The sequence below is a fragment of the Andrena cerasifolii genome, chromosome 1, assembly GCF_050908995.1.
Source record: "Andrena cerasifolii isolate SP2316 chromosome 1, iyAndCera1_principal, whole genome shotgun sequence".
In the NCBI taxonomy this organism is placed as follows: domain Eukaryota; kingdom Metazoa; phylum Arthropoda; class Insecta; order Hymenoptera; family Andrenidae; genus Andrena; species Andrena cerasifolii.
The window spans coordinates 4,755,840-4,773,154 of record NC_135118.1 but is presented as its reverse complement, the minus strand read 5'-3'; the positions used below and the strand labels follow the sequence as shown (position 1 = coordinate 4,773,154).

Genomic DNA, 17,315 nt, shown 5'->3' with positions numbered 1-17,315 from the left:
TTGATTCGTGAGAATTCGTGCACCACTGCCGGTCCCTCTGCATTTGCATATTTCTCGTGAACGCCTATTGCGGATCCGAAATAGCAGCATCGGCGCCGAATCACCGGCCGAACAGAGGAGGGGGAGGGTGTCAAGGGTGGGGGCAGACAATACGAAAATATCGGGGTAGCCGCGCGTATTCGCGAGCCAATGAAAAACACGAGGAATCCGCGCGATTAATTTATGATCTTGGCAGTGGTTAGCTAGCTGGCTGTATTAGCCGCGCTCGCGGCTCTCATCGTCGCTTCAGAATTCTTTCTCCCAGATACAAAGGGGGTCCTTTTCGTTCTGCTTCGTTCCTCGCCCCGCCCAACCACCAGCCCAGTCGCCGCAAGTTCGCGTGGCTCTCAGAATTTCGGAATCTTCAGAATTCCCGCCGATTCGAGCCGGTCCCCTGCCTCCCCCGGCCCTTGCGCGCATAGTTGCCGAAGAAAAGCTCGTTACCCGCGAAGGTTCGCCCTCTTGGCCGCTGGAAATTTATTCCTTCGACGCCTCGGCGACTTCCCATCTCGCCCGCGGATCGCGGAATCCCGGGATTTTCGGTGGCTCGACTGCCGGCGAACGTTTCCGTCCGTCCCGCCCGAATTGTTCCGCGCCCTGTGTACGTACCATACGCAGAGGTACCTAGCCAGCTAATACGCGAGTATCGCCGTCGCTATCGGTCCCCAAGCAAATTGGATTATTACTATAAGTCAATCCGGAGAGTGGCCGACCCGCTAGGCAGATAGTGGCCGCGCGCAAGAGATTACACAAAGTAGATCCCAACGATCGGCTCCGCGGGAAACTATCAGCGCCTATCGGCTTCCCTCTCGACGCCGACCGCCATTATTGTCGGTCAAATTCGTAAACTAGAGTGTCGTTATCGGCTGGCACGCGTATAAGGTTGCCATTATCGGCTCATTTGCAACGCGGATAGGCCCCGGAGCGTCGTCCAGTTTACGAAGTGGATCGGCGTCGTTGGTTGCTCGGTGTATCGCCGCTATTAAGAGATTTGTATGTACACGGAGACACGCTGAGAACCAACCTCTCTGTTGCTACCTAGCGAGTCGCCTGGCGATTCTGTACGACTGTCCGAGTTTTTCGGTACGATCTATAGTGCCTATCCGAGATATAGTGACTTAGGTGCGAAGTCCCTCAGCGGAGTCTCACCCGACAACCTGCTGGGTACTGGCTGCTAAACGTGCCCCCTACTACCTCTTGCAGGACTGTACTTAGAGAAGACCAGGACAAAACCGGGGCCCTAACAGAAAATAAAACAGAAATTCAAGATACGGTTTATCATTATTAAAAGACATCAATTAAGCTTTGCTACTGGCTATTAAAAATTTTAATAACGATAAACCGTCTTCAATTTCTGTTTTATTTTCTGGTAGGGCCCCGGTTTGTCCTGGTCTTCTCTAAATATAGTCCAGCAGGAGGTAGTAGGGGAGCGCGTTTAGCAGCCAGTACCTGGTGTCGGGTAAGACCCCGCTGAGGGACTTCGCACCTAAGTCACTATATCTCGGATAGGCACTATACCTGTCCCGTCCAGGCGGACACGCTGGCCAGAGCATCGTCTGCGGCTGCTGTGGCTCGCGGAACAAACGCCGGGCGGACAGAACGGTGGCGAGCGACGCGTATATTAGGATCTATTAATATGCAGTCAAGCCGAATGTTAGACGGTGCTTAGTCGCTTGTCAGCCGCATTACGAGCCGGCGCACCACCCCCTTAGTTGTCAGCACCGTAGAGCTCTACACGACTCCTCCTCCATTCGTCTGTCCGCGGCCTGTCGGCCAGGCGGCGGGACTGTATCGCAAAACTGTCCCCCGGCTGGATCGTTCCCCAAAACTCGATCGATCTCAGTTTCCACCCTCACGCTGCTAATCGGGCGAAGCCGTCAATTCCTATATCGCGGCGCCTCGGGGACCTCCAATCGGAGCTCCGTTGGCGATGGGTAACCTAGAGAGGTCTCTCGTTCCGTGGCTAGAAAGCCTTCTCCTCGGCGAGCCGGCGCTGATAGCTCCCCGCTGGAAAGTCGGCTTCTCCGTTATCAAAGATTGCGTGCGTTTCGAAACCGAGAGTTTCACTCTAACCGGTGCCACGCACCAGGAATAAAATTTGATTAGGCTCGCGATAAAATATAATGATTATTGCCGAGGGGAACGCGAGGCCCAGGGCGGGGTGGGCGATGAGCTGCCAGGCATATAATGTAGGTACGTGTAATGTGTAATTGCTCTGGCGTCAGAGAAAAGCGCCGATCGACCCGGCTTTCTCTCTCTCCCAATTTGTCACGCTGCCTCGGGTGCGCCTTGGAAAACGTAGAAAATTTCGACGCGAGCGCATCAGCACCGCGCCGAGCGTGAACGAAAAAAAATCATCGGCGAGCGCTGCCGAGCGATGCCCGACGTGACTCGAATAAAGATTTTATAACTTCTTCAATTTATGGCGCAGTAAAACAGGACTGGGGAATAAAGGCTGTCGCGGCTCTTTCTCAGAATTTTTCGAAGATTGCTTTCAATATTTATGCAGATTCCTTGTTATGTTTACTGCGAGTCAACGTCGCCGTTCGCATGGGCGAGTTCGTCCGAGATCGAACGCTCCAAAACGTTGTCGGAGTGGAAGCTCGTTAAGCCGCGTATTCACCTGCGCATTCGCCCCGAATGCGCATTCGGCGCGCACCGATTTTTCGCTCGTTCGGAGCTCGGCGCGCGCGTTCGGGGTTGAGTGAAATTTGCGGCGTCCATTTCGTGGTATCGTTCGGACCCGAATAAGGTAAATGTCCCAATACCTGGACACTTAAGGTACGGGGGAAACGCGACTGAGAATTTTGCAGTTATACAAGTCGATTTATATAAAAACGATTTTGCAATTACGTGGGGCACTGCGTGTACTTTATCATTAAAAAAAAAAACAATATGTTATTGAATTGAATAATTTTTGTAAAATATTGAAAATTCATAGTCCTTACAATGACCCAATTCCTGGACAGCTTAACTAGTATGTCCCACTGTCCCATTACCTGGACACATGATGAAACATCAGCAATTGGGATGTTTTCTAGGGAAATTAAATAAAAAAAACAACGCAATTGTTTTTCCTATTGGCATATTTTTTCTGTATAAGTAATTTATTCAAATCAGTAAACAAACTTGAGTAAAAGCAATCTATTATTGAATGATTAATTTTAAGACTATGTGTATTCGTGTGTGACGCGAATTTTACACATGGATATTGAATTGAATATTATCATTAAAACAAGATAATAAGAATACAAAGTAATAATAGCTAAGGTGTTAAATAACGATGTTAATATTGCGTCAACAATAACTCGTACTTATTTCACAGTTTGCACACATGGTCAGGTTTAGGGCCGTTCCGGAATTTCACTGTACCAGTAGATAGACACGCGAATAAAAAACTAATAAGACCTTTAATTTTAATCTTGCGCTAAAAAAAATAATACTACAAGGTACCATTTTTCTAAAAATGTATTAGTTGCACCAATATACTAAACATTATTAATTATATTCGCTTAAAAAAAAGTAGAGACCGTTTAGCAGATCAGATAAGAGCAATACTAAAAATGGTGTAAACTGGAGAGTTCAAGAAAATTTATTTTTATTACGAGCGTTACAAGTTTACTAAAAAAAAAATATGTACACGAATATATTTTATTAAACATTTGAATAATTGAATAAAATAGTTATTTTATGGATAAAGCGAATATTAAACGTAATAGTCAGTATTATTTACACCAGTGTCCAGGTACTGAGACGTGTCCAGGTATTGTGACATTTACCTTGTTGCACGCTTTGAGCAAGCGGATCGGCCGAACGCGCAAAGAATCGGTGCGCGCCGAACGCACGTTGCGGGCGAATGCACAAGTGAATACGCGGCTTTAGAGGGCAGCGATCTGTGGACTGGTTTGAAAACGAAACTGTCGCCAACTGACAATTTTAAACATGTCTCAAACGTAATTTCAAGTGTCGACGAGTTGTTAATCTATTCACCGTTTGTAGAAGCGTTGCTACTGAAGTTGCAATTGTTGTTAATAAGACTGAGTGTATTAATTGGAGCGTTATGAGACGGACTATTGCTGTCAACGAGATGGCGAACGAGAGCATTGACACCAGTCTTGCAAGATAGATACACAATCAGCAGTATCGCAAAAAATCTTCTCCTCCACAAGCCATTGAGCCTCCTGGGAGGGAATAACTCGCACGGCGACGGTATAACTCAGAGAAGCTGCTGTGTAAAAGCCAAAGCGGACAAATTTTTATCTGCTACTCGTAGAATAATTTATAATTGTGCCGCACCGTTTCATTAATTCTGATGTTTTTATACAAATTCTGACGTTTACGAGCTTATGTTTAGCGCGCAGGTTCCGGCTTCGGTTATGCGTTGAATTAACCATCAGAAACTACGATAGAACCACGTCGCATGGGAATCGTAGGAAGAGTCCCCGAACATTTTCAAGATAAGGACACTGTAGAACAGTTATACACTTCCCTTGCTGGGCCTCGTTCGAAATATGCCTCATTAATTTGCAGTCCTGCGTATAAAACAGGCGTTAAACTTCTCGAAAGTGTCCAACATAAGTTCCTTAGATACGCAGGCATATATTCCAGCGCGCTGAACGGCTCCTACTGATCACGGCTATCGTTCCATTTTACAGTCTCTCAATCTTAACACCATCTCAGATCGCCAGACAGCCACTGCCCGGATAAAACTCTTTCTTTATAAAACTGTTAATGGACGGATCCCGACTGCCATGGCTTATCAATGTTATTAAACTTTAATACACCTCTAGCATCTTCACAGACCCCAGCCGCCGCGACAGCTTCCCCTGTATTTACGCCTGGCTACGCATTCATAAATGCGGCGATACGATCGCTCGAATTACATGGATAATCGAATATGCAGGCACCTATCTCGCATAGGTAAATTGGCCGTTCTGAATCCGCGAGCCCCTTTCGCAACCCCCTTCGCACCGATGCGAAGAAGCTCACCCCGCGCTGGCCGTAAATGGTCTGTTAATCCGTCAGCGAGTGTTAGCCGGTGAAGCAAAGAATTGCGCCCCGAGTGTTTCTTCGGTGCCCGTCAATTCCACGGGCCGCGACAGGAAGGCAACTCTCGACCTCCGCGCGGAACATCGCCGATTCCCAAGCGGAGGGAGCCCAGTTTTGCCACCTACTCCGTGGGATTTAAGCTTCAGATAGAACGGAAACGCCCGTGGCTGCGATGTAAGCCGTCATGAAGTTATGTTCGCTGGCCGTGAAATATGATTGTGCCGCGGTGTGCACTGGTTTCGCGACAATCTGCCATTACAAATGGCAGCGGCCGGCGAAAAAGGCCGGCGGGAAGGATGCGCGGCCGCGGCCAAGGATTAATCGAGAGACACGGGGCCCCGGACGTTCGGCTATTCGTATCCGCCGGTCTCGGCGATATCTCTGTTTATCGTTTAATTGAGAAACCCGTAAGCCGGACGGCCGGCGCGAAATAAATCGCCGAGAGCGTTCTACTCGACGCCTCAGCTGGACGCCAGAGGTCCGCGGAGCGCCGGAGGATCCTGGCGACAGTTCACCCCACTGTGGATCGATTTCTGACGGGCTCGCTAGGCTTCGAAGTGAAGAGATAAAAGGCTGCCCGGGAATGAGGTACGACTTCCACTGGAGTATCGCTCAGAAGAGGCTTCCTAGCGGACGCATCCTGCCCTCGCCAGCCGATTTCTAAGCAGGACCTGACGTTGCGCTATCAACGGCCGGCTTGCAAATTAGATTGCCACTGTAAGTCAATTTGCAGGGCGGTGCACCGCTATCGGGCGATTTGCAAATTAGATTATTACAAAGTAGACCGCCGCTGCGGGCCGATTTGCGACATTAATATTTAAGACCGTCCATGCGGCGAAGCAGCGTCTCCAAGTGCCTTTATGCAGAGCGGAAATCAGCGGCTACAGGGTGCCTACAATAAAGCTGTTCCTCGCGATTCTCAAAGATTATTTCCCGCCGGTAAACAGGGCGAAGGTGCCGGTAGTTGGCCATGTATCAGTAGGTGACCACTTCTCAGAGAAACGTGAAGAAAAATAAGGTTTTTAGACAGTGGCTAACCGTGGGTATTAGCATCCGCGGCGCGCTGTTGAAAAGAGCTAGTCGCGCTTCTAAAAACCTTGTGTTTCACGTTTTTCTGAGAAGTTGTCAACTACTGATACCTGGCGAAGCACTGGTACCTTTACCCTATTCGTTCGTTAGACCGAGTTGTTATTTTTTTTTTTTTTGAATTGCGATCCACCGCAGAGGAAGAATTGAAATGCAACACTTTCGTTGGAATTGGCGGATTATGGGGAGGTATTCTTGTAATCGATTCGCCAGCCGACGAGCTACAGAGCAGTCAGTCGTTTTCTCAACGTTCCCCAGATTGTTCCCTGCGCGAAAGATAAGATTTTCCCATGGAAAGCCGACAATGCACCCGTGCACTATGCTCGCTGATACGGCTTATCGAAGCAGCTCCTCGACCGGGCCACTAATAATTGACAAATATTTGCGGAAACTTTGCTCGAGCAGCGGGGCTTATCTCCTCGAGTTTTTGCTGTGAGTCAATCATATGCTTTCTACTCACAAGCGGCTTACGCTTTTTTTTCCGCGTAAATTATTCCGGGAAATGTGGAAAGGCTGGCGGAAAGTGGATCGCGCGAAGGAAACTCGTCGAATTCCTCTGTGATTGTTCGTAAAACGGACCTATTACAACACGAAGCATTCGTGGCGAATGATGGGAGGTGGATCTTCTTCGTTTTTCGGCATTCTAGGATAGGGTGGGTGCACCATTCGTGGCCGCTTTAAGATATTGTATTAGTTTCGGCCATTTCTTAAAGAATAGGGTAGACCGGGGCGAATCGGATCAAAATAAGAGTTTAATCCATATTTCTTACATCGCGGTTGAAATTAGCATTCCGATTGTTCCTAGTACCTCGTCCCTCTCCCCCCGCACCCACCGCAAAAGCCCGTTAATTGTTTTATGTCATTGTTTAGAGCTGGCATACGTTTTCAGACATGGACAATTTTTGTCCGAATCTAACCTACGTAACCTGCAGTTTCGTGTTTAAAATAAAAAGTAAGCTTGGAAATTCGAATGTGTTTATTGTTATTAGTTTGCAAGAGTGTCCAAGTTTAGTATTTGATGCATTTTAGACTATTATATCGTAATATGTTTATGTAATCTACACCCTTTGAAATACTTATATATGGGGCTAATCGGTTCACGTTATTTGGGGTAAATCGGATCACTCTTTATTTTCATTTGAGTATTTTTGTGATTGTAAATGTGATAATTGTTTATATACAGATGGTTAGTACCTGCATAAAAAAACAATCAGGACTTCTTGTTTATGGCAACTTCTCTCTACATAAAAATATTATGTATACTTCCAGCACTTTTAATAATAATTATTATTATTTCATCAACTTTAATAAACTTTATTCATCCATTGGTACTAATTTTACTTCTAGTTCTATACTCAATTATAAAGTTAACATTAATATTTTTCACTACGGGATTATCAATCTATATATTTATAATCTTTATTTCTATCATTGGTGGAATGATGATCATATTCCTTTATTTTACCAGTATAATTAATAATCATCCTTCAAAAATTAAAATAAATGAACTTCTTATAATCATATATTTACTCATTGGAATTTTATTTAAACAATAAAATTAATTTCAACAAAATCTTTATTTCATGGTGTCCAAAAAAGAAATAAAGGAATTTGTGATAAAAATTAAATTTAGAGAAATGACGAAAAAATAAATAAATTTATGGCCTTAAGAAGATGCCACTGTATTTACTCTGGTGAAAAATTAATTCGTCCACTTTCAGAAGATTATCTGAGAAGAGTGATGCCGCGAGAATTATTGTGCTGATAGAGGCGGCAAAAAACGGCAACATCCTTCCGATCTGTGTGCTTAGTGTCACTGTCATTAAATTAGATTTGTTTAAGTTGATTCTAAAGCTTTTATTATAAAAATTTCAGTTTCTTCAGAAATCTAAGTGTTACCCGATTCGCCCCGATATTTCTGACTTTTTGGTTTTTTGTTCCCGAAAGAAACATTTTTAAATTTGCTTTTATTTCCTATTATTAATCTTAAAGCCGAAGATGTACTGGTCACGAATATATAATAAAAAATTAGTTTCTCAATGTTTGACTAGTATTATTTTACCGTCAAACACAAAGTGCTCCGATTCGCCCCGATCTACCCTATAATATTTTTCCGCGTAAGCAATAACTGTAACCTTATATATCTGGCGGTATACTAAACAAAATATTCATCACATGAAATTCTGCGCATAACAATGATCCATAAGCAATTTAAAAATCAGATAATTAAGCACTTGGCCAAAAACCAGCGCAATGGCCGCAAACGGTACATCTACCCTATTCAATCCCTTTCTACTTTGAGTTCGTAATGCTTTGAAGTGTGTTGTTAAAAAACAATATAAAATCTTCTTCAACGTTCTCTCAACATTCAACGCCAAGCAACTTTGAAGAATAATTATATAATACTAAATGCAACAATTTCCTAGAATATCAGAATCCTCTCTGCACTCTCAATATTCAATGGGTAGTAAAAAAATTCCACACAGTGAGCGCGTAATATAAAATAGAACGCTAGCCAGCTTCAATACCCGAGGCTGAAAAATTCAAGTTTCACGGATCCGTTGTTCGTTCACCAAACAACAGCAACGATAACAATGTCGGATGATATTCACCCCCGCCCCCCCGAAGTGTTTCGCGCTGCCCGTCCGCTGTTTGGCACCGCGAATACCAGAACGAACGGAAAGGGAAAAAATTCGAGGCTCTTGCGAAGGGTATCAGCGGTTCCATTCACCGTTGCACTTCTTATCTGCGTTTCTTTTCAAACCGCGTGCCACGAGGGAGATTCACGGGGGGCTCCGTGAAATTTCACACGGACAATTCCCTTTTTTCCCCCCTTCTTCCCGGCCGCGCAGAGCTCGATCGCGATGGAATTTCTCTCGCCCCGAATTCGGCCGATCGATCAATTAGCCGGGCCAGCTTTTATCGAGGAAACCTGCGAGAAAATTCTTCCAGATCCAAAGGCATTGGAAAGGCGCTATCCGCGGCGATCGTTGCCATTTGTTTATCCAGCCGGAGTTTATTGTATCGCAATGGGCAGCGGGCAGAACGGAACGACGGTGCAAGAAAGAATTGCCGCAATTACGCCTCGTAAAGAGGAGAAATTATTGCGAGAGTCCCGCGAGATCGGTGGCAAAACTTGTTGGTCCACATATTGTAAACAAACGAGGATACAGGCGAGACTATTTAATTACCATGAACCAGTGAAAGGTTATTAAAACAAGGGTGAATGGTCATTTCTGATAAAAAAATTCTTGTCGCAACGCACGTTGCAATAAAACCGACGTTAGATAAATTCTGAAGGGGAAGCGGTGCAGTTCTATAAACGTTAAGATTTCTCGGGGCGAGGGTGAGAAAAATTCCAGCGAAACCTGTCGTAGCTTCCATCGAAACCGACGCATTGATTTGCACAGCATTGTTTTGAATGCTCTTGGTAACACACGAGTTAAGATTCCATTTCGTGACCACGAATTGGATCGTTCGTCGCGGATGAAGTGGAAAGTCGATGTCGTTGAAGTTTCTCAAATTTCTACCTGTCCGAAGTTGCGGTTCGGGCACTCCACTTGGTGCCGAAATATACAAGTACCGTACTCGTTTCTTTCGGTCAAGCTTCGCAGAGCCACGCGCGATTAAAAACGTCGAGATACCGTCCCCTCGCCAGCATACGTCGCGCTGTTATTACTCACGAAAGCCGCGGCTACCTCGTGACTGGAAAATTGTTCTTTACGGCTCGCGAGGCCACCGAAAACACCGCCGGATTCGAGGAGCGCGCAAAGTGGCCTAATAACTCCATCGGAGTTGCGGAATCTGTCAATTGCGAGTAGCGTGGCTGGGACTGAGTAGGAAGAGACTGTCGGAGGGTTCTGAATTTTTCCAACGAAAGCAAAGTATCCTTGGACACGAAAATAACGATGCGGGACGTGCTACCGAAAGCTCCCGTATCCAAACGTTCCCTCATGCAAAAACTTCGTAATACGAATAGAAAGTGTTTCCACTCTTATCGAGCGTGAAGAAAAAAAACATTTGCGTAGAAATGTTTGACGGACGAAGAAGGTGGGTAGCGAGTGGAATTGAAGAATTAATAAACGGAGGAGCAGGATCGGTACAGTGTTTAAATATTCACAGGCGTTTCACTCGATCCCAGTGCTATTAATCACGCATTTGGATTCCACGATATACGCGGCGGATTCATTTTGTTCGTTTGCCGTTCGCATACACGGAGAGTTGAACGTCAGAGAAGCGATTATTTCCATGCCAGTATTTGTTCGTTTTCTCGATAAAGAATGTCCAGATTTTCCTGCTCCACTTGTCACTCATTATTCGAGACTACTCCAGTTCGTGCAATAACTCGCGGACGCGTCTTAAGGAATATCACTGAAACCACAGACGACCCGAGTGATATCGCTTCGGGACGTTCGAAAGTGTCAATTCAAGGAGGAACGGTTTGTGTAATGAAAAGAAAAACAGGCCACGAGACCAGCCAGAAATTCGGAATTATAGAAAAAGGCGCACGACCGAGTGGCAAACTGCGTTCGGAGGCAACCTGCAACCTGGTTTAAAGCCTCCTTTCTCCGAACGGCGAGCGATTTTCCCTCGCGTGGAAGCGTAAATCGTTCACGTTCGAGGAACTGGCACGGCTAATCGAGATCCCACCGCGAAAACAAGAATTCCACGCGGGAAACGCGGCTCGGACGTGTCCAATAGTGTGGCAACTGGCGTTTTCGAGACGGTCGTCGCACCCGAATCGAGAAACCGGGCCCCGCCAGTCATTTTCTCTGCCCAAGCGCGAGGATCGTCGGAAAGAAACGGAACTACCCTTCTCGTCGAGGAATTAACGTTGCACCTTACATTTCGCGGGAGCACGAGCGCGTGCCCGTTCATTTTCCTCGATAAGCAATAAGAAACGGGCGACGGGTCGAACGGTAGGCCCCGTTCTTGCCAAGGAAACCAACGTTGCACCTTACGCGGCAATTTGATACCTCGGAATCAAGCTTTTCCGCAGAAAATGTGGAGCAAGGGTAGCATAAGTGCTGTTTGCAGATTTCGGAAGAGACAGCTGGGTGGGTATTTTGGATAAATGCTTCGAGCAGCTCGGCGAAGGGTGGCGACGCGTGTAGCCCGACGGTGAGCGGGCGTGAAGCGAGTTTCGATCACTCTCGCGACTGATTTCCCGCCGCCGACGGCTCCAATCGCGCCGGCACCAAGATTCGGGTCCCGGTCGCAACGTGGTTCTTTTATACTGCCCACTGAAAGGGTACAGGATGGTTCGTCCGTCGCTAAAAGAAGCCCCCTATCTTAGCCGGGGGGGACCTATCTTTCGCCGTGCGAGAGGTTCGCCTGGAATTCGACGCGAAATGGGATGCAGGATGCGAGGCAACTTCCAGTGGAGAACCTTTTAGAAAGTTCTCTTGAGAACGGTTAAATCACGTAGGTATACGAAATGACAAGACGGGAATGTGTTAGATGAATATCGTCGGGCGCAGAGAAAAAGCCATTACTGTGAACGGACTCGACGAATTCTTCGACGAGGAAGTTTGGATGTTCACTTTCCACACTCCAGGCACTTTTGCAGGAACGAATAGCTCGTTACCGTTTGGAGGAACCAAGCTTGGCAAGAGTGTAATCGACCAGCCTCAGGGCTGTCACATATTCTATTCCTCGCAAATCCCCTCGCCGCGATACTCGTCCATTACTTTGCGGCATACACTGTCCCTAGCCGAACTCATACCATCCACGTTTCAACCAGACTATCGGAGCTTATAGACCTCTGCGACCTAACGCACTCCATAAGTTTTACGAGAGGTAAGTCGACCCCAGCAGTCGACGAGGTTTCGACGTTTTTACATAGGTCGGCTGCTGCTCCGGAATGGAGCGTCGGAATAAGGCCCCGAACCCTAGCCGCAAAACCACCGGACACGCGCGATCCCCTAAACTCGCCGCAACGAATGCAGAACCGCTGGTGGTTTCACTTACGGGTCTCGTTCGCGTTTTCCACGGCGTTGATCAGCAAAGGCCCCTGGGCAAGTTCCTCCTCGAGGTGGGCACGGCTCGGTCGGGCCTGCTTTCTCCGTGACATCCCTTCTTGCCTGGTGATTGCTGGTCGCGGCGATTCCTGGGGTCGTGGTGCTCCCCTGGTTGAGTCGGGTCGAAACGTCGTCGTCCTCAGACGGGCGGACACGTCATCGGTCCGCGCCGCAGCGAGGACCGGGTCGGTTCCGCGGCGGGCGATCTCGATCGCAGGGTAACCGAATCACTGCTGTACTTCACCATCGACACTGTCAGGGAGCCGCACCTCCCTGCGCGCGCTAATCCACTTCCTGAACGATCCCATGCAGAAAAGAACGCGCGCTTCAACTCGGCCAACGACACACTCGACCCATCCTGAAGCCTCGCGCACTGTATCGAGTTTCTCCAACGGCACGTGGCGCGTGGCTGGCTCTCTCTCTCTCTCTCTCTCTCGCTCTCTATCTCTATATCTCTCTCTCCGTTTCCCTCACCCTTCCTCTCCTATTCTACCTCTCTGTACCCCCCTGATATATCTGTTCTGTTCCACTGTATACAATATTTCGTGTCACACACTCAACTTTTACGTTTCTTTTGTTTTTTTTTATCTCTTTACTACGGGCCACCGACACGGCCGGTGCGCGTACACGTGTGCCACCGAGCAACTCCCTGTCCGTTTGTACACGCGGGGCACCGCGTGCGTTCGCGTGCGCGTTCGTGGTTGCTGCCGCCGATGCCTTCGGATCAGTGTGCTGCGGACGCGCGCGCGCGCGCGGTTTACGTATGTGTGTTTATAGTTCTATATCTCGCGCGAAATCCGCGGCTCTGGTGCCTCGAGTCGGCCGGACGACGGACGGACCAGCTCTGGGCCTGACGTCGCGGCGCCCCTCTCCGGCGCTGACCGTCGCGCCCTGGTGGGGGGCGGAGGGGAGAGGCCTGCGCGCGCGCTTCCCTCCCCCCCGGTCGCCCGCTCACCCAGCCGACGCGCCGGTACCCCCACCAGCGCGGCACCCTCTCCAACGTGACCGCCGTTCGGCAGGGGTGGGATCAAGTTCAATGTGTACTCATGAATCTGAATCAATTCGATAAGTACGGTGGTGGAAAAAAAATGTATTCGCGTACACCGTGAACCGCTCTACTTCCGTTCACCGTCGTTCCGTCGCAAGTTCCCTCTCATTCTTGTGCCCCGTCCGCGATAGAAGCAGTGTCAATCCCCCGCGGACGGTGCATTTATCGTTACCGTCGGTTATCAATGACGCGCGAAGAAGAGTGGGCTACGTGCGTGCGTGTCTGTGCCACGAGTATCGCCTGCATCAGCCAGTGAACGTGTTGCGCGCGGCGTGATATAATCGATACCGCTCGTCGTATCGTTGTTTAACACCGTCGATACGTTTATTACTTTTCGCTAAACACGCCCCCAGCTCGAAGGAAAAGGGAGAATTTCTCTGTCTGACAGCCTCGGATGATTTTCTGCCTCAGCTTCGGTCGTGTTTCTGTAACTTCCCCCACGCCTAGGCCCGTCACGGCTCGCTCCCCTTCCGGCTGGCGTTCCCCCACCAGGCAGCCGGTTGCGCGGGGGGGTGGGGCGTGGCCAGTGTCAGACGCGACACCGCCCCCTTATGCATTATTATACGGAGCCACTCGTGTCTCTATGATTTTATATGCTGCGTGAATATTCTACGGCTTCCCCACCGCGCGTGCCGATTGTATTCTCGGCGCGCTGACGCGGTTTTTATAGTGGCGTAGGGGAAACGCTGCGCGTGCATCCTATACGCTACCACTGGTAGTGGCTCATAGCGGTGTCATACTTCTCGCGAGCCACTTTCGAACCGCGCTATCGAATTTGGAGGCGCGCATCGATGCGCCATGTCCAATCGGCAACGAACGGAGCGACCGCAAAATCTCTGAAAAATATTAGCTCCTTTCTGAGAGACGCGCAAAACGCGAAAGAGTCCGATGGAGGAGGGGTATTATTAATTTCCCGGTGCGCCCAGCGAGATACAGCCATGATTTGCGGCGCAATCAATGGAAGAGTCTTCGGAACGGCAACAGCCTCGAGAATCCGCGAACGCCTCTGAGTCCGCGTTTCCAAGGAGCACTGACAATGGAGAAAACCAAGGATACATTCAACCCTTCTCGATTCACCCCGAAAAGGCCGTCCGCTAGCTGGGCTCCTCTGTTCCCAGCGGCGGCGCAACAGCCCGCTCTGGGGTTCGTCTTTAAGGTGTCAGCGTTGCTTTAATCTTCGAGAGGCCCCAGTCCCTGTTCCCTTCTACCCGGCCGCTCTGCTTTGAAGCGGCCGCTTATACTCTATCATGCGATACCGGTAGGGGGAGAACAGGTGGATCGTACGGAGTATCGACGATTCCACGGGGAGGGACTGCCCGGGGTAAGGCGAGAAGGTCCAAGGTTCAGGTGCTGCACCAGGATCGGCCCGCTGCGTGCTCTTCTCTCGCTCAAAGTGCACACTCTCTGTTGATTCTTCCTGCCTGCGTCTTGACTCTGCTGGGGTGGCGAATGGCCGCAGAGGGGTTACGGCGGAGCGATGAATCCTTTAAAGCCTCCTACGGTGGAGCTGCTTTGCGAAGACGGCACCGCTTCCAGACCTTTCACGCGTTCCTTCTGTTTTAAAGAAATCCATTCCGCTTTACAATTCACACTCGAATTTTGATTATTCCTTCTGGCTCGTCTTGGACAGTGCCGTCAGTGGTGAACACTTGAGAATCGCCAGTAGAACTGTATAGGTGTGCCTAACTATCCACCGCGCATAAAGCCGCCACCAGTGTTTGAACGCGCATTGTCACACGCGAAACGCAGGCACGCGCTAAACGAATAACAAACACACCCCGGGAATGCAACCCCAGGCATTAACGCCCAAGCCCCTGCGACTCTTCTTTTGTCTCGAGTCACTTTACGGCCCGTAATTTTTCGCAACGATCGCTTCGGCCCACAACGGCGCAGGTAAAACGGAGCGAAGGGTGGCTCGAGAGGCGCCGGCGCTGGGTTTTTGGCACCTGCGGTGGTGAAGCTTCACCCTCGCCCGCTTCTTCCTCACGGCTACCTCAAACAACGCTTCCGCAGCATCGAGGAATGGCGCGTAAACTCGTGACTCCACTAATTATTCTCTAGCAACGAAACGACTTCATCGAGTAGCAATCTTAGAGCGCAATCACTAAGAGCTTTCCTCATCTGTTCCGACGAAGTATCTCGCGGCAAAAATTGTGCTTTATGTAATTTATGATTTAAAAGGCAACAGTCTCAAACTCTAAACGAACAGATCTTTCTCGCATCCACTCGTTGATCCAGCTGCTAAAGGGTTAAAGGACCGCAGAAAATCCGCCTGCAGCAGGTGGCGCGTCTCTGCGCAGGGTATTAACACCCTTCGAACGGGGTGGAGGCTCGGCAAATCGACGTCGTTTAGATTGCGCTGCATTCAATTAGGACGCAGGATAAAGGGTCGTGCTTCCAAACGGCGACCTCCTCTTCCCCGTTCTTTCACCGCTTCCGATTGTTCATTTAGGCTCGCGCGATCCTTGCTCTCTACCGGAGCAAATCTGCTTTTATATTAATGTCCAACATTCCTGAGTGGACTGTATTCACTGCGATGGCTTGGTTAGTAGGTGATAATATTCACATGTCTTGTATTCTTTAATTCTCAACGTAACATAATTTACGCACTGTCAAAGTAATTAACACTTCACTAATCTCGCGTTTTGTGCAAGCTCGTGTCCATTGTCGATCTTTTTCAAACTCCTGAAGTATTTCATTGGTTTTGGAAAGTGAAATAGAAATCTTTTAGTGTTGCAGTTCGATTGGCGATAAATATGAAATAAATCGAAATCGTTAAATCGCGCATAGGCACGCGGCAGATAAAGTGTTGATACTTAATGTTTGATTTGCTGCGACGTAGCAGCTACGTTATCAATGTACGGATGACCGTCTCATTTACGTGATCACGAAGAATATTAATGTCCATAGCTATGGGCGATATTAATAAGAATTTTTACTAAAGGCTGTCCAAATGAACAAAGCCAGATACTGCGGAATCCACTAAAATTTTTGTGTTAAGAATTTACTGAAAAGTGGAATCAGTTTACTCGCCTTGGTAAAACTTTTGGCTATTTAGGTCGTTATGGTATTGAAGACGATTAGACACGTTTTGAATTAAAGCCTGACACTCAAGGGATTCCAAAACGATTTTGAGAAGCCTTCTGTTTGGTGATCTTCTAAAATATTGCAAATTTTATGGAGTTTCGAAGGTCTTGAAGATTTTGAAATTTTTTAGTTCTGAATGAATGGTGCTTTACTGTTATCGTTGTTTGGTTTTCTTTTGATTACACCGGTCTGCAAGATGTGAGGTTACCTATTAAGTTATGAAGTCTGAAAATTTTCATGACATTCAAGACTTTCAAACCCACTTCAGTGTCAAGACACTCGCATAATAGCTCTAAAATCCCCATTCTTGATTTGCTCAACACACTTGCAAAACAGTAACTGGAACTCCCACCACCGCTTTTGACAAACGTAGGGGAGACTTGCTAAATTTATACATTTGTGAATTTGTGAATTTGTGAATTTGTGAATTCGTGAATTTGTGAATTTGTGATTCTGTGAATTTGTGAATCACAAATTTAATATTATTATGGATAAAAGTGTTACATTATGATAGTTACCTACTCGTTGAATTCGTTTCAACGTCCCCTACAATTAGTGTTCCTTCTCGAGAAATTTTATAATTGCTTATTTCTTATTTCTCGAGAAATACTATAATTTCTCGAGAAACTTAAGTCTAGGAAAAATATTATAAATCTCATTTATTTTCGTAAATGAATGTATTACTAGTTAATCGCGAACGTATAAACACATTTACAATTTATAATACATCTTATTAATAACATTAGAACCTATATGAATTCCAATAGCAAATCACAGTACAGGAGATTCGATATTATTAACTGCTGAAGGTGCCCTTAAATTCTTATTTAAAATTTTAGAAAAATTGTATACTGAATTAAGTACCCAATGAGTTTCTTGTGGCTATTAAAGAAGAAATATTGAAAAGAAGAGATAAGACTATTGTACCCCGTATAAAATTTTTGCATGATCCAGAATTTCTTCCAAAAGGGTCAAGACGCATTTTT

The 17,315-nt window shown here is 47.4% G+C and overlaps 1 protein-coding gene across 2 annotated transcripts in view; it reads right to left on the bottom strand.

The window, feature by feature from the left end:
- Window positions 1–13,016, bottom strand: part of Salm (spalt major) — a 108,170-nt gene extending 95,154 nt beyond the window's left edge. For both annotated transcript variants that reach the window (XM_076830071.1, XM_076830087.1), the window contains exon 1: window positions 12,145–13,016. In XM_076830071.1, the coding sequence (XP_076686186.1) occupies window positions 12,145–12,247 (103 nt within the window). In that variant the 5' untranslated portion in view covers window positions 12,248–13,016. The remainder of the gene's footprint in view (window positions 1–12,144) is intronic.
- Between the last annotated feature and the right edge of the window lie 4,299 nt (window positions 13,017–17,315).